The sequence below is a fragment of the Epinephelus moara genome, chromosome 6, assembly GCF_006386435.1.
Source record: "Epinephelus moara isolate mb chromosome 6, YSFRI_EMoa_1.0, whole genome shotgun sequence".
Lineage (NCBI taxonomy): Eukaryota > Metazoa > Chordata > Actinopteri > Perciformes > Serranidae > Epinephelus > Epinephelus moara.
The window spans coordinates 19836113-19859099 of NC_065511.1; the positions used below are offsets into that span (position 1 = coordinate 19836113).

At 40.0% G+C, this 22987-nt stretch overlaps 1 protein-coding gene across 19 annotated transcripts in view; it reads left to right on the forward strand.

The window, feature by feature from the left end:
* The window catches only part of LOC126391309 (focal adhesion kinase 1-like), an 84634-nt gene that overhangs the window by 36472 nt on the left and 25175 nt on the right, over positions 1–22987 (forward strand). For 7 of the 19 annotated variants that reach the window (XM_050045976.1, XM_050045977.1, XM_050045975.1 and 4 more), the window contains 13 exons: positions 193–223; positions 1290–1360; positions 1795–1812; positions 2551–2607; positions 5063–5083; positions 7704–7801; positions 8330–8414; positions 8523–8623; positions 9215–9330; positions 9817–9917; positions 10093–10182; positions 10343–10547; positions 21894–22005. In XM_050045976.1, coding sequence (XP_049901933.1) covers positions 193–223; positions 1290–1360; positions 1795–1812; positions 2551–2607; positions 5063–5083; positions 7704–7801; positions 8330–8414; positions 8523–8623; positions 9215–9330; positions 9817–9917; positions 10093–10182; positions 10343–10547; positions 21894–22005 — 1106 coding nt within the window. Of the gene's footprint in view, positions 1–192; positions 224–1289; positions 1361–1794; positions 1813–2550; positions 2608–5062; positions 5084–7703; positions 7802–8329; positions 8415–8522; positions 8624–9214; positions 9331–9816; positions 9918–10092; positions 10183–10342; positions 10548–16791; positions 17119–19274; positions 19430–21893; positions 22006–22987 lie in introns of those variants that run through there. The other 12 variants (XM_050045974.1, XM_050045973.1, XM_050045986.1 and 9 more) reach the window with 5 other exon arrangements.

The following is a 22987-nucleotide window of genomic DNA, read 5'->3' on the forward strand; positions in this document are numbered from 1 at the left end:
GTTGAAATTGCTGTCAGCCATCTTTCAAACAGTATCTTGGACTGACTGTGGCTGATGAGGCTTTGTCACTTTGAATAACCAGACTGTGTTTCGCTAGTCTTTTCTAAAAATAACTATAGCTACAAAGATGTAGTGCTAACATGAGGGCGGTCTGTTCTGTGTCTAATTCATGTGTTCATTTTGTGTCTGCAGAGGGGGACAGAGCTCTGCCATCCATTCCCAAGTAAGTCAAAAGATCCTTTCTGTCTCATTACGCTCAGTATCGGGTAAAAACAAGGTGTCACTTTGCTATGAGACATAAAAGAGGTATAGTTAAGCTGCAGGTGTTACATAAGTTACATACATAATGCATTTTTAACTCTTTTTATATCACAGAAGTATCCATTGCTTCATATCCTGTCTCATAATTCAGTCATGTTTTCTTCCTGTAAAACAAAATATGACATGCTACATAAGATGGTACCAACCACTTTGAACCAATAATATCACAACATCCAACCATAAGTCAATCTGCGACCTTTAGGTGCATGGAGCTAAGATTAACTCGTTAGCAAACTAGCATCAGCATGCCGTGCAGGTGCGTCTTTGGGTGTTCCCACCTCAAACCTTATGTTACATTTCCCCCAACGTACCTTGTTCATGTGTCACTCATTTTAGAGTATACTGCCTCAGCCACTATTTGGAGCATACGATACACTTTGCCTCTCTTCCGTACAGATGCTGCTGTCCAGTCAGTCCCCATGGTTGTTGTGACACGCCCACTTTTTAACAAATCAAATCAAAGTCCAGCGTTATATCCCGCTTGCCTATCCTTTTTCACTGTGAAGTACATCACTATACTAAAGCTAGATACTCTTGAAATGTCATGTCATCTGGACTGTAACCTGAACAACATAGTTTTTTGTCTTAAGTGAATTTTATTTAGTGGTTTCACTCATTTTGAATTTGTTTTGAGGGAAATTTGAACAGCAGCTTTCAGCTTGTGCTAACAACTGTATTTTATTTTTCTTTAGCAGTCCCTGGGCTTGAATCCAGAGCAATATCTCAATCTTGATAATTTGATTTTAAGTCCTGGAATTATTGTTGATACAATATTTTGTATTAGATAAAGACATGTGTTGTTAATTTTCTAATGTTCGACATAAAGCTACACACATGACAGGATGTGGGAGGGTCCTCCATTCCTCTGGGTGCACTACTATCTTCATAGCTATAACTGGAGACTCATCCAGAATACATTAGTTTGGGTTAATGTGGGCCAAAAACTGATCTTCTCCTCTCTCATCCAGAGTTTCAAATCATGAGAGGCGGATGGAAAAACGGATGGACGGAGTACGGACCCGAGCTGTTTGCGTCTCAGGTATAAACCCCCGTCTCGCTTTCTCTTTCTCTGTTGGTCTGTTTCTCCCCTGTTGATCTTCCTCTCCGTCTGCCGTCTAAATGTCATGAATGACTGACTGCTAACAGTTAGATAAAGGGTTCATAGATATGTGTGCGTACCCTGTTTCCTCTATAAAGCCTCATCTGTGTGTGTGCAGTGAAGAGTCCTTGTCTCGCCAGATGTCCACATGGAGAGCTTTAGTCACTGTCACTCTTCCTCTGCCCTGACTGTCCCGACTGACCTCTGACGAACTCACAGTTACACAGAATTTAATGAAAATAACCTCTAATATAGTATCAAGTCATTAAATAACACCTTTAACCTTATCTGTATATCTTCTAACAGTAAACTTATACTAATCTCCCTTTATTTCCCTCTGTGTGTGTGTTTCATGCTGCATGTGGCTTCTGCAGGTCACACTAGTGGCGATGGTAAACAACATTCTTTCTATTAACCGTCCTGAATTAGTAACTCAATGGAATTCCCGCTCTATGTTTGCATTAAGCTCACTGTATGTGTGTACTGTATCTCTGTATCTGTGCCTGTAACGGTTTCGGCCTTATCCATGACTCAACCTGTTATTCTTCAACTTGTTTCTCTGGAAAGAATGAACCTTTCCATCCCTCCCCTTTCCTCTGCTCTGCGCCTCTCTCTCTGTCTCTCCCTTTCCCTCTCTGCGTCTCTATTGTACTCTCCTCTCCTACATTCCTCGAGTGCAGCTGTTTTTATAGTACATGAAAGTTTAAATTGTTGTGCATGTGTTTGGAATCGGGTATGGTGACGGTCTTTTGGAAAGGTACATCTGTCTGATGATGGTGTGTTTTCTGTTACTGTTGTCATTTTCACTCTTGTTTGTCTGTGGATGTGTGTTCACAGAACTTCTTGAGTTGCATGCAGTGATTTTATTTGTGAGATTCTTAAATTGGAAATGTTGGACCGAAGTATGTTACAGCAACAAGGGTTATATTTGCAGCAGAGTTTTGATTGGTGCTGTGTCAGATAACCTCCAAGTTGAATGCTGTCTGGGTGACTCAATCTGTTATGTCAATGTGGAGTTTTATTCGAGAGCTTCTTGTCAACTCTTCTCCTTCATCTCTTTTGTGTATCACCCACTGAGACTTAATGTTTCTTGGCTCTTTTTTCTCTCCCTCTTCACTGTGGCTCCGCAGAAACGGACGACTATGCTGAGATCATAGATGAGGAGGACACCTATACCATGCCTTCAAGTAAGTGCTCACGACATGCACACAGACATTACGGGCAGCTAATGTTACACGCAGAGACACAGAGTGAAAGGATGTGCTTGTGCACTTGTGCTCTGTGGATCCCTTCAGACTTGTGCAGCATACTGTGGGGCGAATCCACAAAGAATGTATTGCGGCTGCAACCGCTATCTGGCCTGTCTCAAGGTGTGACTCACAAAAGATATTGTGGTAATGACGTTGTAGCGCAAACACACCCATAAGGTTTAACAGCTGAGTGCAAATTGCCCTTTTATTCTACATGTGGCAGAGTATAATTGTTGCACCAAGATCACAGTAGGCAGAACACTGACAGAAAGATAAAGAAAACTGAAATTAAAAAATTAAAATGTGACAGAGAGAAACCGTATTTAGGATTTAATATCCCCGTCTGTCAGTGCGCTTCAGTTCCCACCAACTCTATAAAGATGCTAATAATTTCAGTGTAACTGAGTGTGGCTTTTAATGCTTGTCTTTGTGAACTGGACTGTCTTTGCAGTGAGGCTTATTTGCATCAAAGGGCGCCAAATGTATGCATGTTACCAACATTACACTATTTGCTTGGCAGCACAGTTAGGGGTGCATTTCACCCTTTGTGGGCACTTTGAGAATGACATTTTTGCTGTCTTATATTTGCAGGTTTAGCAGCTGTAAAAGCTGTGTAAATTTTGTGAATTCGCCCGTGTGTGTGTGTGTGCGTGCATGAAATTCGGCAAGATGATGGGTAGAGGATGACAGGTAGCCTTTTGTCAGGTCTGTAGACGCTATGAATGTGTGTTTGGAGACAGATGATTTCTGCGTGTCTCTCGGCCTCACCCCATGGTTGTTTATATTCGGTGAAAACATCATCAACTGACGAGCTTACACAATAAATAATATATTATTTAATCAAGTGATTGGTATTGTGAACTGTGGTGCGACCCAATCAGCATTGTTGAGAGTATCTTAAAATTCTGTGAATGAGCTGCGTTAAATATTTCATCACACTCCACCATACAGGAGGATTAAATTATAATTATAAATCTATTCAGGCTTCAGCTTTGAATTAAACTATTTTTAGACTGGTGGGTGAGGGATTGCAGGCGAAATAATGACTGAGGCTTGAATGAATCTACATTTTCCATGGTCACATGATGCCATCTTATATGAAAAAGGGGAAACCACTTGAACTGCACGTTGTCTGTGTATTAATAGATCTGCAATCTATATTTGTTTCAGTGAGATGTCACAAGCTTCCTCAGACTGCTTTGAGACATCATATCAACGCAATGTTTACGTTACAGTGAACATTTTTTATCCTGCTTATTGCTATTATGATAGGTGTTGACATTAATCTAGAGGTTTGTCTGGCCTGAGGCTTCTGTAGGATGTCTTTGCATTATCACCTGAAATTTTAAATATGAGCTTAAACATGAAAAGGGCCTGCTGTGTTGTTGCTGCGGCTGAGTGTTGCCTGCTCACCAGGTTAAGGACTGTTGTTCATATTACGCTGAGTGGTGATGCTACATAGGCAACATTTAGAGGCAGTGGAGATGTCACCGCTAACGTATGACAGGGAAAGCAGCTTACAAATATTCCCCATTTAACCCGCCTCAAAATGTTGCCTGGGTATCACAAGCCTAAGTTATTCCATGCAAACAGATTTCAACATGGCTTTGCTTTTTGACCATTCATGAATTATAGCGTTCATCAAAGTCCCGTGGGCAGTTGTAAACACAGAATACACATACACAGAGCAAGTTGAGCAGCATAAAGAGAAAGCTAGATGTCCATTGGTAAACATGCAGCATGACTTTTTATAAGATCACACACTCAAACATGCAAAGCCAGCCAAGGTCACGTTAGCTGTTCATGTCTAGACTGACTCCATGTCTGTTTTGGTTCTGTTAAAAAGCAGGTTGCCAAGCAATTAAAGGGGTCAGTGTGGTGTTTAAGTTGTGTTCGCATCATAAAACACACCTTTTATGAACTGTTGGAGCTAGTTAGGGGTGACAAGTGCTGTGCGTGTTTGGTGCATGATTTTGCCCCTCGTATGTACACAACAGTAACAGCTAAATTTTAGTTTATTTTAAATGTTCTCGTTGATATAGTTTTGACATCATATTGTAACAGCAAAATAGGTCAGTGTATTTAATGACAGTTGTCTTTATGAGCCTGTGATAATGCTGGAAGGTCAACTTAAATAAACTAAAATTTACCTTTAGACAAAACACCAAAAAGCTTTTAGTATCAAAGAACAAGTTATTATAAGATATATGAAAATGGACATGCTGGTGATATAGTCACAGACATACAGAAACTAACTTAACCTAATTCATCTGCATCACTGTAACACCTACAGTGCAATCATGGCAATTGTTAAAGACTGCAGTCACAGTTCATGGATCTCTGTACTCACAGCTAGTTATTTCTGTCTCCTATCACTAACCCGTTTTCCCAGAATACTATGGACTAGATCAAGGTAATGAGTCTGGCTGTATTGTGATGGCACTTTGATTTGGTGGTTGTTGTGATCCTTATTTTTATGTTTGCTTGCTACTGTAAAATAAAACTGAATTTGTTTCTGTATCTGTACCCTGTTGATTTGACCCCTCCTCTGTTGATGTTTGATGTGCTGTCAGTTTTGGGCTGAATTAATGGTAGCTGCAGAGCTCAACCCTCGTGGCTGGACAAGGATCTTCGTCTTTATTTTGCTGTTTAAAGAAAAAAAAGGACGAACAAACTGTATTCAGTTACGTGATCATAAAGATCGACACCATTTGACAACATGCATGTTGTTGAAACCTGTTTACTGCTCAGGGTAACAGCTACATTAATATACCGTTTAACCAGGCAAGTTGACTCAGAGCATGTTCCTATTTACAACTTTGGCCTGGAAGAGGAAGTGCAGTGAGGCAGAAGGGTTAAAATAGATGCATATATATATGCATATATAAATACTGTTAACATTTCAAACCCAAACCACTAACAAACAGGGTAGTCCCACTTCATTGTTTAACCATAATGATCTACTTTTTTAAGATCAGGTTACATGGGCGACATTTAGAGGCAGGGCACACACAGGCATTAATTATGGCCGACTGTATATTTTTGTTACTATACTATATGTCGCAACCTGTCTCTTTCCCACTGCAGGCATATTTATTGCCCGGCGTAGTTGTCTCTAAAGGTCGCACATGTGCAGGACATTTCACAACCAAACTGTATAAAAGAGAAGCCAGAGATTGGTTAAATCTCGTATGCTTATGTATGCTCATATATCCTTATGCTGATTACATGGACAAAGTCAGGTCAACAGTGTCAGCAAACCACCAGTCTCTCAACAGCCAACACTTCACAGACCTTTTTGATCCAAATTTTCTTGACAAAAAAAAAAAATACAAAAGACCATTGACTGACTTTAATAACAGAGATACAAATGCACCACTGGACTTAAATCAGCCTGTGTGCTTTGAATTACCTGTCACAATTATACAATCCACCTGACTTTATCCATTTTACATTTGATTTCATGTTAATATTCATGTTCATATATACATTGAGTTTTACCGGCTGTAGTTCGTCTGTGTTACATGGCATGTCTGGCTGTAGTTTGCTGATGCTGTTCTTGCATGCTGTTGACATTGAGCTATGCTGATCTCTATAAAACTAAGCTTGTCAAAGTAGGACGGTGAATTAACTTTATTCATCTGAAAGTTTAGGATAATTCAATTTGAATAGTAAAGACTCCGCCACATAGTGTTGCACCACAGACTGTATAAAAGTGAGTAGTAGATATCGCCACCATAACCCACTGGTTTATAGAGAATTGTTTTGAAGCTAAGAGTTTGGCATTTTGGCAATTACCATCTTGGTTTTTGGAACCAGAAGTGACCATATGTGGATGAGGATACGCATCACTGCGCCTGTATCATGATTGACAGGACGCCATGATAGCAACTTGTCAGTCACAAGGAAGCCAAGCCCTAAGGCATACCTTGCTTTATCGTCTATTTTACTCTGAATGGGGCCATAATTTACAAAATAAACATCATGCTTTATGGAAGAAGACTTGAAACCAGCGAATGAGAACATAACTCATTAGGAAAATGTTTACTGAGGTAATAAATCAAGTGAGAAGTGTAGTCATTTTCTTAAAGGCTTCTGTACAATTGTATTCCTTTTGCAACCAGTGGAGTTGCCCCCTGCTGGCCATTAGAAAGAATGCAGAATTAAGGCACTCCTGCCCTCACCTGGCTTTATACTTTTCAGACCTGAAAGCTATGCTCATTTCTTTTAGGGCTCCTACACAAGCCTTATCTTATTACCACCAAGGTTGGGTGCAGGGTGCTACTCTTGGGCTAACTTTCGAGGGCTTAGTGGCAGGTTGCATCTGACACTGCTTAGTGATCATACCCAGGACCATGTCATAGCCCACTTATCACGATTACCTTGTTTGGGGCAGATTTTCTCTGGGGCGTTGTTTTTTAAGTGTGTATGAAAATATTGTCTGTGGGACAGGTCGTACAGCTCTGAGTAGCCCTGCACTAAAATGATTAACTTCTCCTCCTTATTTACTGATATATACTGAAGGAAGGAAAGATGACATGATGTGCATGCTGCTGCATTCCAAAAGCTGAACTTGTTTATCTCAGGGCGCAGCCGTAGCACCCTGAAAAATAGGTGCTTGGGAGCACTTGCGCATCTCAACAGCGTCGAAACTGCTGCGAAACCTGCAGCATTTATCGGGGCTCTTGCACAGTCTGTGGTTGCACACATGAAATTGTCTGGTCTGTTTCCAGAGCTGCGTCTTCTTCAAATGGCAACTTTTTATGATTTACTGGAAGAAAGGTCTCAAAAGCTGATCATCAAAATCAGTTTGACGTTTTCTAAGGCAGATTTAAACAAACTCTACACACTGTAAAACACTCTGACAAGCTTAGTAAATGTAAGGGCCGACTAAGTCTATGTGCAGGCACTGATGTGTGTGTTTGATCTGAAGGTCTTCTCTGTTTGTGTGTCTCCATCTGTGTGTGTTTGTGTGTGTGTGTGTGTGTGTGTGTGTGCGCCTGTTCATGTCAATGTATATTGTGTGTGTATAGCACGGGACTATGAGATTCAGCGAGATCGTATTGATTTGGGACGCTGCATAGGTGAGGGTCAGTTTGGAGACGTCCACCAAGGAGTCTACATCAGCCCGGTATGCACAGTGGTCTCTCTCTCACACACACGATCATTTAATGTCTTAACCAGTAAGGGGTTGACAGGTGGCAAAAATGCAAACCCATGCTAATGTTGTAGCATTAAAGCATTCACTCACATCTTTACAAACAAAACTGGTTCATCTTCTTACATTTAAAAGCAGAGAAATCTGCTGCTGACCTTATTATACATGTGTGTAATTAATGCTGCCTCTTTCTCACCCCCTTCGTCTTTGTTCTCTCACGCTCTGCTTGCAAAGTCACTTTGAAGCTAGACTAAAAAGAATGAACTGAACTTGAACTCACATCACAATAACTGCATATAGAGTATAGTTGTAACAGAAGAAAATGATGGGATGGGCTCGCCACTCTAAAACTGTGATATACTCACAAATCTCATGATTTACTTTGAATAGGCAACACACAAACATCATATATTCTCACTGCATTTTGATAGACAATAAATTTGCTTAATAAAAACAATTCTGTTGTAGTGCTGATTGTTTGCCTCAATCTATGTCTTGCAGGAGAACCCAGCTCTGTCTGTGGCAGTGAAGACGTGTAAGAACTCAACGTCAGACAGTGTCAGGGAAAAGTTTCTCCAAGAAGCATGTAAGTTGCTCTCTTATAAATTTGTGGAATAGCACTTTTAGTACAAAAAACTTAAAAGCTGTTTGCGACTGACACCCCCCCCCCCCCCTTCTTCTTCTCTCCCTGCAGTGACCATGCGTCAGTTTGACCACCCTCATATAGTGAAGCTGATGGGAGTCATCACTGATAATCCAGTCTGGATCATCATGGAGCTCTGCACACTCGGAGAGGTAGGAAACTGATAAGAATTTGTGTAAACGTGCACTCAATGATAAATCAATTACTTGATCAAGAGAACATTAATAGGCAACAATTTGACAATAAAAGATAGTTGTAGTATTTTTCTAAGCAAAAGACAAAACATTTGCTGTTTTTATGCTTCATTAATGTGAGAATTTGATGCTTTTTGTTGTTGTACATGATAATAAACTGAACAGCTTTGGCTTTTTGCACTGTTGGTCAGATGAAACATTACATTTGAAGACGTCACAGGGCATGTTTCAATATTTTCTGACATTTTATTGACAAAACAGCAATAAACTAATCGAGGGCAAATTAATTTATAACAAAAATATTTGTTGGGTCTGGGTGTAAATCAGATTGTGACAAATATCATCTGCAGGCAAACACTTTAACTGTGATTTTAAAAAAAAAATTTAAGTATCTTTGTCATAATCAATAGCTCATTTTTGCTTTCCATTTTGCTCTTCACTTTGTAACAGTGAAGCGCCTTGAGCTGCGTTGACTTTTTCACCATCAAATTGTGTCCCCCTCCTCTCTCACGTCCTTTTATCTTTGTCTTTTTGTCCCATCCTCCATAGTTACGGTCATTCCTCCAGGTGAGGAAGTATAGTCTCGACTTGGCCACACTCATCTTGTACTCGTACCAGCTCAGCATGGCACTGGCATATCTGGAGAGCAAGCGCTTCGTACACAGGTATGTATTCAACCCCAATATACCAGAACAATTTAAAATATTAAAGTTAATATTCCACTACTAGTAGTGCTAAGGGGCCACAGCAGCAATTACATTAAGTCATGGATTAATTTACCAAATAATTAGTGTTTCTAAATGATCATTAGGCAGCTTTATTTAGGCATGTATAATAATGTAGGGCAGTCGGATGGGAAGGAATATTATTTTATGGCAAATGCATATATTCTGTAAACCACAGCCCAGTGTTGCCACCTACTGGAAGAATTGCAGTGTATTTACTGCTAAAAAAAGAAATGAGTGGAAAAATATTGTCATGTTGATGCCCAGAACTTCTCTTAAAGAATGAAGCATACTAGCGATCTTATCATGATGTTATCCTAAAAGCTACGCAAGATGTATTTTATTATGTTATGTGACAGATGTTCGGTCATGTAGATAAATAGAATTAATGTCAGCATGTCTTCATTTTGGTTCTGTCCTCCTCAGGGACATCGCAGCGCGGAACGTGTTGGTATCGACAGTCGACTGTGTAAAACTCGGCGACTTTGGTTTGTCTCGATACATGGAAGATAGCTCTTATTATAAAGGTAAATATAGCACCTCTCTACACGCACAGCGTTCCCATAAATGTACACTTCTCTGTCTGCTTGTCTTTGGTCTGTCACAACACATAGCGGAAATTACAATTATTATTCATTGGATGGACGTGAGCAGAGCTGACTATTAAAGTGTGACACAGCTCTCCTGATTTTTGTTTTTCAGCCTCTAAAGGTAAACTGCCTATTAAATGGATGGCTCCAGAATCCATTAACTTCAGACGATTTACCACAGCCAGTGACGTCTGGATGTTTGGTAAGTTTGATTCTGTGTTTTCTTCCTTTCATTATTTCTGTGTCAGTTTTGTCCTGATGTTTTGATGTTTTTAGCTTTGCAGAAAGCTGTGCAGAATTTAAGAGCCAGTCAGAGGCTGTAGTGAGTGAGTGAGTTTTTATATTTTTCTGTCTTCCCATAGGCGTCTGTATGTGGGAGATCCTCATGTTCGGCATCAAGCCTTTCCAGGGTGTGAAGAACAACGACGTCATAGGCAGGATAGAGAACGGCGAGCGACTGGCGATGCCCCCCCAGTGCCCTCCTACTCTCTACAGCTTGATGACAAAGTGTTGGTCGTATGATCCCAGCAAGAGGCCACGCTTCACTGAACTCAAAACACAACTGAGGTACTGAATGGAGTGTGGTTTGAGAGTGTGCGAGTGTGTGTGTTTCTGTACCTGTGATTGGGGGTTCAGTGTCTTGCTCAAGGACACAAACCGCCAATACGCTACCTCTTGAGCGTTGTGAGAATGGTGAATTATTATATCTATGTATGCTTTACCTCAGCTGAAGAGGCATACAATGTATATGTTTCCAGTGCACGAGGCATTGCTTGTCCCTCATAGTGAGCTTTAGGTGTGATGCACTGAGTGAAAGAAGCTTGTAGAATGACATTACATGTGGAAAAAAAAAGATCCAGTGGCACATTTTTACATCATTTTTGTAATTTGCACATAAAAATTGGAACAAAAAATTTATGTTTTTACTCAGACAGCCTCCCAATAGATCTCCCCCCAACACAGCCCATCTTTGATTTCTGCACTCAGTTATTTTCTTCTAATGACCTACTGTTATTGTAATTTTTTTATATACAAACAGTAAAATACCAGTAGGAACAACACAAAAGTGAACAAGAATTGAGAATTCCACAAATTTTATAATCAGAAATAGAAAAAAGGAGCAGAATAAGTGATAATTGAAATAAAAATGTTAGTAAATTATAATCCTAAGAAACGATACAATAAAAGGAAACATACATAACATCAAACTGGCCACAGACATACATGCAAATCCATTACACAATCAGGTGATCACAGATGGTCCAACATCTGCAAGGGGTTAAGCTTATGGCCTCTTTTACTGACCATTCACAAAGTCCAGGTATTGCCCCCATTCCTGATCATCGTTTTCCTCCTGGTTAGTTGACCGAACCTTACCTTCACTGGGGGAAAATGTGTATGGACTATGATTCTCCCACCCAGCACAGGAGCTGTATGAATCCAATCTGCATCAGATGTGGGAGATCATTTGGGATCACCAAAAACGTAGAAACTAGGAGAGAATTCTCAGACTAAGTTTCAAAATTTGACTTTCAATCTGTCATTTAAAAGTGAAGTTATGATATTTGATCATTGTGAATCCCACTGCCTGTTGTTCTTTTCCATATTCGCAGTCATAGTTAAGATAAAGGAATGAAACACAGTAAACTATATTTTCCTGAGGAAGTGTTTCCTTATGCCTGCCTAACAGCAGGTGTCACTGTTTGCATTAATTAGAATAATCTGTCAAGATGCACGGAGCAGACAAAAACCTTCAGCAAATATTATACGTTTAAAATTAAGTAACATACTTTAGCCATTATCTTTGGCTGATGGTTAAACATTAAAGATGGACAATCAGATACAGACGGGTGAGCAGAAAGGCAGTGACGTTATGGGTCAGCTGAGGTCATATTTACATGCTTTCTTGTTTTCACTGAGATGGCAGACTGAAACTATCTTGGCAGGAAGGTGCGTGTTGTTTTCTCTGATTTAATCTTAGTTTAAAATACTACATTCATTTTTTTTAATTTAATAAGAGATGTGGAGGCAATGGGGAAGTCAATTCCTGAGATGATACATATGTATTGTATTATATATTACTCCAAACTGAATTTTGTGGATAAAAACATATATTCAAATTTTCTGAATATTACAAACATGTTTATTTTTGACAGCAGCTACAGTTAGTGAAGTATTACATTTTCCAATACCTTCTCTGCAGCAGTGTCATGTACAGCGCAGTGTTGAGTTTTTATTATTGTTTTGCTTGAATCCATTCGACTGCAATTGCTTTCACCTTTAAGGATGTTTGACCTTGTTTGCACTCATACTGAAAGATTAATAAAAGATTGCTAGTACATTTTTACCCTGGTATGTACACAAAGGACGACAGTTTCTACATGTTTCAACACTTTAACCTCATAGTGATTGGATATTAAATGGAGTACACAGCCAAAACATTACTACCGTAATGCTTGACAGACTGCACTTTACCTCCTGTTTGGGCTGATGGCATTACGGTCGGCATGGTAAAAGAGATGTGATGATGACAGAGATAAATTAAATGAGATATCTTGGTCACGCCTCGCTTCCTCGTTGAATGATAGATCACTGCCTTGTTAGTAGCTTTGCCCGTAAAAGGAGAGAGATGTAATCCATCAAGAGACAATATCCCGGGCATGTTGTGATCAGATAAGGCCGAGCTAGACAACACTCAACACAATTGCTGTAAATGCTGTGTAAGTCATCACTGTGATGTTTAACACCGGAATGGTCCAAGTTTTTATGAGTCAAACTATGTCATACAAGTAACTGAGTCAGACCATTTGTGAAATGTTTTATTAAATATACTGAGAGCTGCACTCTTAAGACTCAAACAAAATCTTTAATTTTAATCCCATGAACACTAGAGCATGGTGTCAGTCATCATTAGGTGCCAAATGGAGAGGAAAAGCTCTATAAACCTGACATGTTTTAGGATTTATGCAAGTCAGTGTGCGGTTATGGTGTGTGTGATTATAATGCAAATCATAGGATGCTTACAGTCAGAACCCCCGGCATTCAGATCATAATTTTCCCCAACATGCATTCACTAAGATTCAACCAGATGAATTTAAATAAACTGAGGTATGTTCATGTTCATGTGAGGCTTGATAAGATCTTTGGCTCTGCTTTGTGTAACAGAGCTGGGACTCCTGTCAGGACAGAGATACAAGCAGCACTAATATTTTAATAATTTATAGTAAAAACACATTTTGTTTGACTTGAAAGAAAATCAGTGGTTTCCTTTCCATTATATTTCCATTCATCAGAGGTAAGCAGGGGTATAATAGGAACAGAGCTTTTCCCGGCCACCATGAATCAGCAATTCATAACTGTTTAGACATGAACAGACCTGAAGATTTTTGGCAGTGATGCTTCAGCTGATTGCAGGATAGGTCATAATAACAGGAGTAGTGCTGGTGGTGATGAAAAAACTAGAGCAGGAGTTGTAGATGACTCTACAGTGGAAACAACTAAAGACATTTATATGTAACACAGATTTCACATGAATTTCACATTCAGTAAGTAACGTCAGAGTCTGAACTTAAGATGAGACACTAATTTGGGTGTGCCAGGTGTGTTTCCCTTCACGGGAATCTATTGCACGTCTGTCCGTCCTGGAAGAGGGATCCCTCCACAGTTGCTCTTCCTGAGGTTTCTACCGTTTTTTTTTTCCCCGTTAAAGGGGGTTTTTTGGGGAGTTTTTCCTTATCCGCTGCGAGGGTCATAAGGACAGAGGGATGTCGCTGTAAAGCCCTGTGAGGCAAATTGTGATTTGTGATATTGGGCTTTATAAATAAAATTGATTGATTGATTGATGAATTTCAACAAAACAGCTTCTGATTGTGCAGATTGAGTGCAGATTAATGCGCCAAAGACAGTACTTCTTTAATGTTATTATCTAGTTCTGTACAAGTCATTTAGTCTAGACATACACTACTTTTGAATAGTTTGGAATCACCTATTTTGTTGATGATTTCCTTCTTTCCTTTAATAATGGCTATTTTCACAGTAATAAAAAAATGTATATTTCAGACACCAAATTTAATTTTTACATGTGAAACAGTTTGGGTCCCAAAAGAAGAAAAACAAAACAATCAAAGCCTCCATTGAGTTGATGTCCTCTGGGACAATATATCGTCCACCAAAAATAGTTATCATGACAGGCCTGCATTTAAAACTGACACAGGAACCTGCTCCTATTTAAACATGCACACATTTTGATGCTAAGCTTCCAGTGTCTTTACCCAATTAGTGGTGATGTCCTCTCTTCTTATTTAACTGTTGCTCAGGGGGATCTTTGTCTCTTTCTGTCCTTTCAGTTTTCAGTCTGCTTAAACCATTGTAAAGAGTTTTGTTCTCCATGTACAAAATAAACCCTTTATACAAAATAACATCAATTTTTAAAAAGGACTTTCTACAACCTAAAAGCAACAACAGCATCCAAAAATATTGACCTGTCCTCAGACATCTGACTTGACTCAATCAAGCTATCATGGCAGAAGATTCAAATATTTTGAATGAGTAGTTATCATTATATGGATTCTCTGGACAACGATACAATATTCTAGATTCTACCATGACACGATTTCAATTCAATGCACTTTAAGGGCCTGGGATCCATATGAGACGATATCTGCCCATTTGACACAATCAGTTTCAGATGACGCTGCCACCCTTTTGTTTTTTGTTTGTGGCCATAAAAGCTTAAAAAAAACAACAACACATAGATAATGTAAGTAATTGTAATGCTTGTGTGCAGTAAAGTTTACTCTAAACTGACTCCCCTAATACACATGAAACAGCACATGGGATAAGTTAAACTTCATTGCTCTCTGTTAGAGACGTTTCTGGACAAAAATGTTTTCATTTTAACCCAGACCATCATCTTTTTCCTAAAACTTCAAAGCTATCAGGCTTAAAGCCCTGAAGGCAAACTTCTCCCAACAGCGATAAAACTTTTAACAGCAACATAGTTTACAAAAGCATCAAACTCAGCTCAGTAATAACTGTCAATGTTCGTGGACACAACAATTGTTTTTTGCTAGTCGCCCATTATTAGCTTAAGCATGTTTACATTGCATAAATTAGCCTAGTGGCTAGCAGACTTTTTCCCTCTGCAAATAACTTAACAAATGGCATTTAATGTCATCATTTTTCTTACTCACTGGTGGTCTAAGTCACTGCATCTCCCGACAGAACAGCTCAGTTGAATTTCAGCCTGCATGCACTTTTTTTTTTCAGCCCAATGTTAATGAAACAGAGCAGCTAATTTTGTTGTAAAGAGAAGTTAGCGTAGTGAGATGCCTTTTCAGGCAGGTACTTCACATTTGATCTCATTAATGGCATTGTCCATGTGCTTTGTTGACTCATATTTTCTCCATAATCCATAATATTTCCACTCTGCTGATTTATTTCAAAGTGAGTAACTTTATCCCCTTCGTCTTTCTCTTGGCCGCTTGACAACTGCCTGCTTCTGTTTGACGGTGACAGATTTTCAAAATAAAAGGTATCCCAAAGATGACAATATAGATCAATGTTTTTGTTTTGCATCAGTGATATTGGATTGTCGATCAGTGAGTCGAAATATCGATCCAGAGTGATGGATCGTTACACCCCTAGCAGTTACTGTATATCAGTGAGTGTTGTTACTTCTTAAAGACATCATGAAGAGTTTAAATGGGAGAATGTTTCCACAGATATGTCTTATTATGTCATATTATTTTTCCTATCATTCAAAACTGAATTCTCTAGGAGAAAACTAGATATAATATACGTCATTTTTGTTGTCTTTTTTTAATGACATCATATTGTTAATGTCAAGGCTTGAAAAATCTTCTACTCACAAACTCATATAAACAAGTAAAACAACCCCAGTTTCAGCAGCACAGCAAGATGCCATCATTGTTTCCTTCGACATGCACATTCTCTCTCTGTCTTGTTCTCTTTCTCTCTTGTACACACAGAAACAGGAAAATAAGAGCGCATATTCAACTCCTGTGGTTTTATGAGTTTGCTTAAAACCAGCATGACTCACACCTTAAATTCCACCAAGATTACCCTTCCAACGTTCTCAATGTCAGCTTTCCTCTTTTCCCCCCAGATTTACTCCTCTTACAGTCTCATCTTATGCTCTTTTCAGACTCTAATTTTTGTGCTCCTCTTGACCTCCTCCATCTTTTCATTGTGTCCTCCTAGTCACGTTTTCTCATTTTGGCTCCGAACAAGCATTGGCCTCGACATCACGGAGGTCCGCTCATTAGTCTGACACATGTACAGTATGTTTGTGGTTGTAGGTTTTAATGGTCAGAAAACCCCAGTGTGGAAAAGAACATATGAAGTGTGTTAAAGTGCATACATTTATTTTAATTGACTGTGATATGTTGGCATGAAGAAATGGTGAGGAACCCTCAATGTGCCTCATCCAGTGTCCTGGAAACCAAGTCAATATTGACCACATTAACTGCGGTCACTGGCTATTAATAGGGGAAAGTCATGCCATATAAGGTTATACAGTTTGGTTTACTTTCGGTCTGGCTGGCTTTTATATCATAATATCAATTATAGGTCTCTCTTGCCAAATATGCAGCTCTCAGCTACTACTACAGTTTTCCTAGACGGTGGACCAACATGAGTGTGTGCGTGTGTGTGAGTGTGTGTTTGTGTGTGTTTACACAGTGGGCAGCTGCCAGGAGCTCCAGCTTTCCAAAGAACAGAGAGTGAGAGAGAAAATAGACAGAGAGAATGAAAGAAGGAAAAAGAAAGGCAAGCAGAACTCTCTCACTGTACTCCCATCGTCAAAGCTAGCGGTTCAAGGCTCCTTGTTTTTAGATCATGTTATCCTGATAGTGAAGTGTGTGTGCGGGGAAGGACTTTAGCCTGCAGTCTGGTGGGGTTTTGTTCAGCTACAACGGGGCATATTTGAGTCATCCTGCCAGGAGTAGTACGTTTTATACTTTCAGCGTTGCTGGGATCCATTGTAGTTGTACGTGTTGACCTTCAGTGTATCAGTGCTGAGTGCTACTGGCTCATCATCAGCTTAGTGGTTGCGTTATTCTCCTAAAAGGGCTCGACTGGACACACTCTGGTGCTTTTGGATTGGCCTGTTCCTCAGGTAAAGTATTGTCTCTTCTACATGCCTTTCTGTCTCATCAGGTTCTCTAAATGTTGCGGTGTCAGCCTGAAATAGATTGAGTAGTTTATTTTACTTTTTCACAATTTTATGTGTGCAAGTGATGCATTCAGTGGATGTTACTGGGTTCAATCCAAAGCTGGCTTGGAGCAGCTGTTCTGTACGTCTCTTAAACATAAACATTAGTTGATTGTTTGACTGACCTCTGCTGATCCTCTGAAAGAAATGCTTTGCATAGTCTACGTAAAGAATAGGTTTACATTCTATCAAGTCTGTCTTCAAACAATATACTTATACCAGTATTCCCATTGAAACAGTTACAGGGCACTGTAATCGTTCATTGTGCCCCTTTGTAAAGTCTTTTCAGTGGAAGTGATGGGGAACAAGACAAATTCCAGTTACAGTTGTTTGTTTCCTTGCTGCAGTGTTGGGATAGTAACACAAACAGAGAATCCTTTATCCGTTAACAAGGACGTCCAAGTTTGCTCTCAGCAGTGATGTAACCTCTTTGTTGACCCCCATTATGAAATCATGGAATGGGCAAGGAATCAGCCTCTGTGTGATCATTCTTGCATTGATCTATTTACTGGTCAGAGTTTGATGAAAGCTAACGTATCAATGCATGTGTAGTTCTTGTTTATATTAATGTGTGAACCTGCCTTTGTGGCAGCTTTAGCACACACAGAGCGACAGTGAGCCAGGGTTCTAGAAAGCAGTTGCCTATAGGTGTCCACTTTACATCTCAATGCCAAACCAGTCACCAGAACAAATATTGATAGGGTATGTTTTTGCAAACAACAGATGCATTACATTTGTACATTATTTCGTTGCGGGGTTCTCAACAACGCTGTGGTGAAGGTGTGGTAAGGCTTAGGCACAAAAATCACTTGGTCATGGCTAGAAAAAAGATCATGTTTTGGCTTAAACACCCACATTTGGTGGCACATAAGCTGCTGGAAAAGCAGGGACGGGCTGGTGAAAAACACCCAGGATTGGTGGCTCAGACGCTGCTTGGAATCACTTTGATATGCCCCTAAAAACATCCAGGTCCGGTGCAACAAACACTGATGGAAACACAGCAAAGGGTCGTCGAAAAACAACCGATGCTTTCTTTGGTTTCGGACAGTGGTCCGCGGTGGTCTGCAACTTGGCGGGCATCTCGCTATGATGACATTATCCCCGCCACCTTCAGATGACAAAATCAGCTTATATATTTTGTCACTTTAGAAATGTTAACATGATCTCCATGACACGCCCATATGTAGCATATTCATGCCAATATTTACTGATGGCGACTGGGCTACTCAGTGCACTTGAACCCAGATATCTAAACTGTGCTGCTCAGTTTCCATCAGCAGTGGTTGTACAGAGCAGCTCTCAGGTGAGAAGTACGTGAGTGTAAAGCAGGGCGGTGCTGAAAAAGTCCAAGATTGTGCAGTCAGCCCAGCCTGAGTAAATAGTCTAAACAGGCCTTGTTATTCCAGGTGGCAACGTGGTGTAGGTGGGGGAGGAGACAAGTCAGCGTTAGCATTGCCAGGTGCTGATGTTATCGTCATCACACACATTCATGCATGATGTAATTTACTGTTAAACTGTGAGGCGAGGCTGGCAGATTTATTAATGGCTGGTTTCATTTGGATCAATGTCTAATGACTTGGCTTGCTGAAATAGACATTCAATAAAAAGGACTGAGAGGTACAGCGCAGCTATGCTGTTAAAAACACTGCTCTCTGCTAGAAACAAGCTTTTACAAGCAGTTAGAGGCCCATTTATTATTTTTATGCAAACCATTGTGTGTTTTAATGTTGTCTTCATTTGTTTAACCTATAAGATGGGCACAGTTCAGCACAAAAACAAAAAGTTTTCCTGTCTATTTAAAAGATAAGAAGATTTAAAAAAAGAAAGAAACACACAGTATTTGTCTAACTGGCAGTGGTGTTGTACAGATCTGTGTGTAAATGTGTGTTGTGATGGGAAGAAGAGAAGACCTGACAGAAGACTGACTTGGACAGGTGCAAGGACACATTCAAACACACACACACACACACACACACACACACACACACACACACACGGCAGGAGACAACAGAACAGCAGGGTAATGATGTTACTAGAAATAGCCCTTACCCTTGTTGAGGAAAGGAGAGTAGAAAGAGTGTGCGACTGTTTGGAGTGTGTGTGGGATTTGTTCAACCAGTCAGTTTTCTGTTGTGTGGACCAGTCAGCTCTTCGGCAGCAGCGTCTTCCTCTGGGAATCTGGGTTTGGTTTAGCAGCAGTTTTCCCAGGGAACAGGTCAGTGGGTATAATTTTAGCGAGTAAATTCAGCGTGGTGTCTTTGGCTACATTAGAACGAAAAAATGTTGGGTTTGGGGCGTGGGATGTTGCTGAGCCACCAAGTGATTCAATTTAATCTTAAGCAATATTACTCATAAATTTACTGGTTAAATTGCGGTAACAGTTTTGCCTGACACAGCAAAGTCATGGTGTCAGCAGTGAGTGTGAACATACAGTGAAGGGGAAAAGCTGAAATATCAGCTTTGACTGAATTTAGTCTTCTGTGAGACATAATATTGAAATTGAATTCCTGGTAATATTGCAAGGTAGACAGAGAGATTCACTTGACGCTGGCTTGTGTTGTTTTTATTACTGTGTGACTGTATTGGTTCAGTGAATATTATTATAGTTGAGCATCCTAGCATGAACTATAATGGTAATAAGAGACTGAGCAAGAGACATATAATAGCAAAACTGAATTTGAGTTTTTCTGACTTAAGTAGTTTGTGTTTTGTTGCTCTGTACAAACATTGTGAGGAATGCTGTGTATGCATAAGTGTGTGTGGGTGTTACAGCACACAGTAATGACGCTCTCACACACACCACGATGTGTGTGTGTGTGTGTGTGTGTGTGTGTGTTGAAGGGCTTTTCACATTTCTCAGTTGCAGAAAACCACTTAAGCTGACAGTTTAATTTTAACAACTATGTGGTGTGTGCATGTATGCGTAGGAGCGTGTGTTTGTGTGAGTTCACCCGCATGTGTATTAGGAGGTCAAGATAAAGTACTAAAGGCAGAACATAGTACCTCAGGTCATTGTTTCATTACAGTACATTTGCATAGTTTGTCATTTCTCAAGGGGTTATTTTCAAAGCCAGCTACACTGATAGAAATCATCTGGCTGGTTCATTTCAGTCATTATTCACTTTATACCGGACGTAACAACATAGCAGGGAATGTTACACCAGAAAAAAAAAAAAGTAACTGAAGTCTTAAAGGTTCAGTGTGTAAGGTTTAGGGGGTTGTTGGTGGCAGCTAGTGGTGAGGACTGCAGATTGCAACCAACTGAAACTTCATCCAGTTAGAATTCTATCAGTGTTCGTACTCAGGAGATTTCTACCAGGAGCCGACTTATCCACAGAGGTCTCTTTTTCCAAAATAAACAGACCCGGTGATTTTAACTGGTAAAAACACTGAATAAAGCAGTTTCACTTTACAAATCAGTCATTTTCCTATGCTTTTCGGTATGTTGGAGACTGTTGGCATGCTCTCTCTGACAACTTAAGGCCGGAACATACTCGGGCAGAACGTACGTGGAACGGACTCCGCAAGGAATGTCCGCAGTCATTCGGGCTTCCATAGTTGAGCGCACTTCCGCGTTGTAGTTTCCTGTAAAAATGTCCGTGAAAAATCCCCGCGATGTGAAAAATACATGCCGAGCAGTCACTGGTGCGCGGAGCGGATTCCACGCGGTCGTAAAATCTGAGCTTTGCGCGCACAGGGCTTGCGGACGTCCGCTTTGAATCCGCGCGGACCTCCGCGGAGTCCGTTCCGCGTACGTTCCGCCCAAGTATGTTCGGGCCTTTACAATCCAGATGTTCAGGAGGTTTTTACCGGGAGCCAAATTATCTACAGAGGTCTCTTCCTCTCCAAAACAAATGGACGTGATTATTTAAACCGGTAAAAGCACTGAATAAAGCATTTTCACGTTATTAGTCAGCGTTTTTCCAATGTTGGTCATCACAGATGGGCCTCTAACTATGGTGGCCAACAGGAAACACGAATGACCCTATCTGGAGCCAGTGCTTGGTTTGTCCGTTCTGGGCTACTGTAGAAAAATGGCAGTTAACATGGCGATCTCATAAACAAGGACCCACTTCCTATGTAGATATAGACAGCTCATTTTAAGGTAAAGAAAACACAATGATTCTAGTTTTCAGGTGATTATACACTAAAGAAAATGTACTTATTATGTAATATTCCATTTTTTTCCAATATACCTCCCTTAGTTCTACATACTGGACCTTTAAGTGTTTAATGCCATATGTTAATTTGTGCTAGATTACCACATGTTTAAAACAATGCAACCTCCATTCCTGAAGCTATAAAAAAAGATGATCTACAATCAGATCTTCAACCCAAGGCATGTTGTGCAGGTTGTTAATTCAAAGAAAAAAAAGTTATCCTATTTCCTGTGCCTAGGACTTTTTCTTACATTTTGCCATGGTATTGAAAGAGGTATCGAGTAACTTTCTTTCTTTTGAAATATTAGGATGGTATCAAAGTTTAAAATTCTGGTATCGTGACAACCTTTATTAGGCTGTGTCCTGGAGATGGTGACAGAAACAACACCATGTACTTATTTATTACCATTCTTGTTCTTCTACTTCTCAGTGCTGGATTAACAAGATGACACAGAAACAAGTAAGAATACAAGTACCTTTTTGTGTTGCATCATATTGCTTTCTTTTCTTTGTCTCCAGCACTATATTGGAGGAGGAGAAGGTCCAGCAGAAGGAAAGGAGCAGGATGGAGATGAGGAGACAGGTCACTGTTTCTTGGGACTCTGGAGGGTCCGATGAAGCACCACCAAAAGTAAGGCACTACTACACCTAATGTGTTTCTGTCTCCGTCTGCCTGTCTGTGTGTGTTTGTCTGAGTGCAACAGGTGTAGTAATAAAGAGTCTGAGTATCTGTTGTGTTTGTGCTGTTGGCAGTGAGACGTCCTGATCATTGCAAGTCCCCCATGCACTCTTCAGTTAGCCTCTGTGATATGCTGTCATGTGGAGTTAGTGATTTTCTGTTGTCTGTTTTGCTGCATCACACGTTTCTGCAACCCCATTTCAAAAAAGTTGGGATGCTGTGTAAATTGTCAAAAAAACAAGAACGCAATGATTTGCAAATCTTTTCTGACCTATGTTCAATTGAATACAGAACAGAGACGAGATGTTTAATGTTTGAACTGGTAAACTTTGTTGTTTCTCGTAAATATACAGTCATTCTGAACTGTCAGACCTGCAGAACCTGCAAAACTACATGTGCAAATAGTCTAACAGTTTAGGAACAACATTTCTCAATGCACAATTGAATTAAATTAAGGGATTTCACCATCTACAATCCATAATATCATCAAGAGATTTGTAGAATCTCTGAACATAAGGGGGCAAAGCTGAAAACCAGTGCTCATGATCTTCAACCACTTCGGCGGCTCTGCATCAGAAACCAACATGAGTACATAAAGGATATCACTACATGGGTTTGGACACACTTTGAAAAACCATTGTTGGTAAACACAGTTTGTCGTTGCATCTACAAATGCAAGTTAAGACTCAACCATGCAAAGTGAAAGCTGTATTTAAACAACAAGAAACGCTGCCGACTTCTTTGAACCTGAGTTCATCTGAGATGGATTGACACAAAGTGGAAAAGTGTTCTGTGGTCTGACGAGTCCACGTTTGATATTGGTTTTGGAAATCATGGATGTTGTGTCGTCCAAGCTAAAGAGGAAAAAAAAAACATCCAGATTGTTACTAGCACAAAGTTCAAAGCCAGCATCTGTGATGGTATGGAGGTGAGT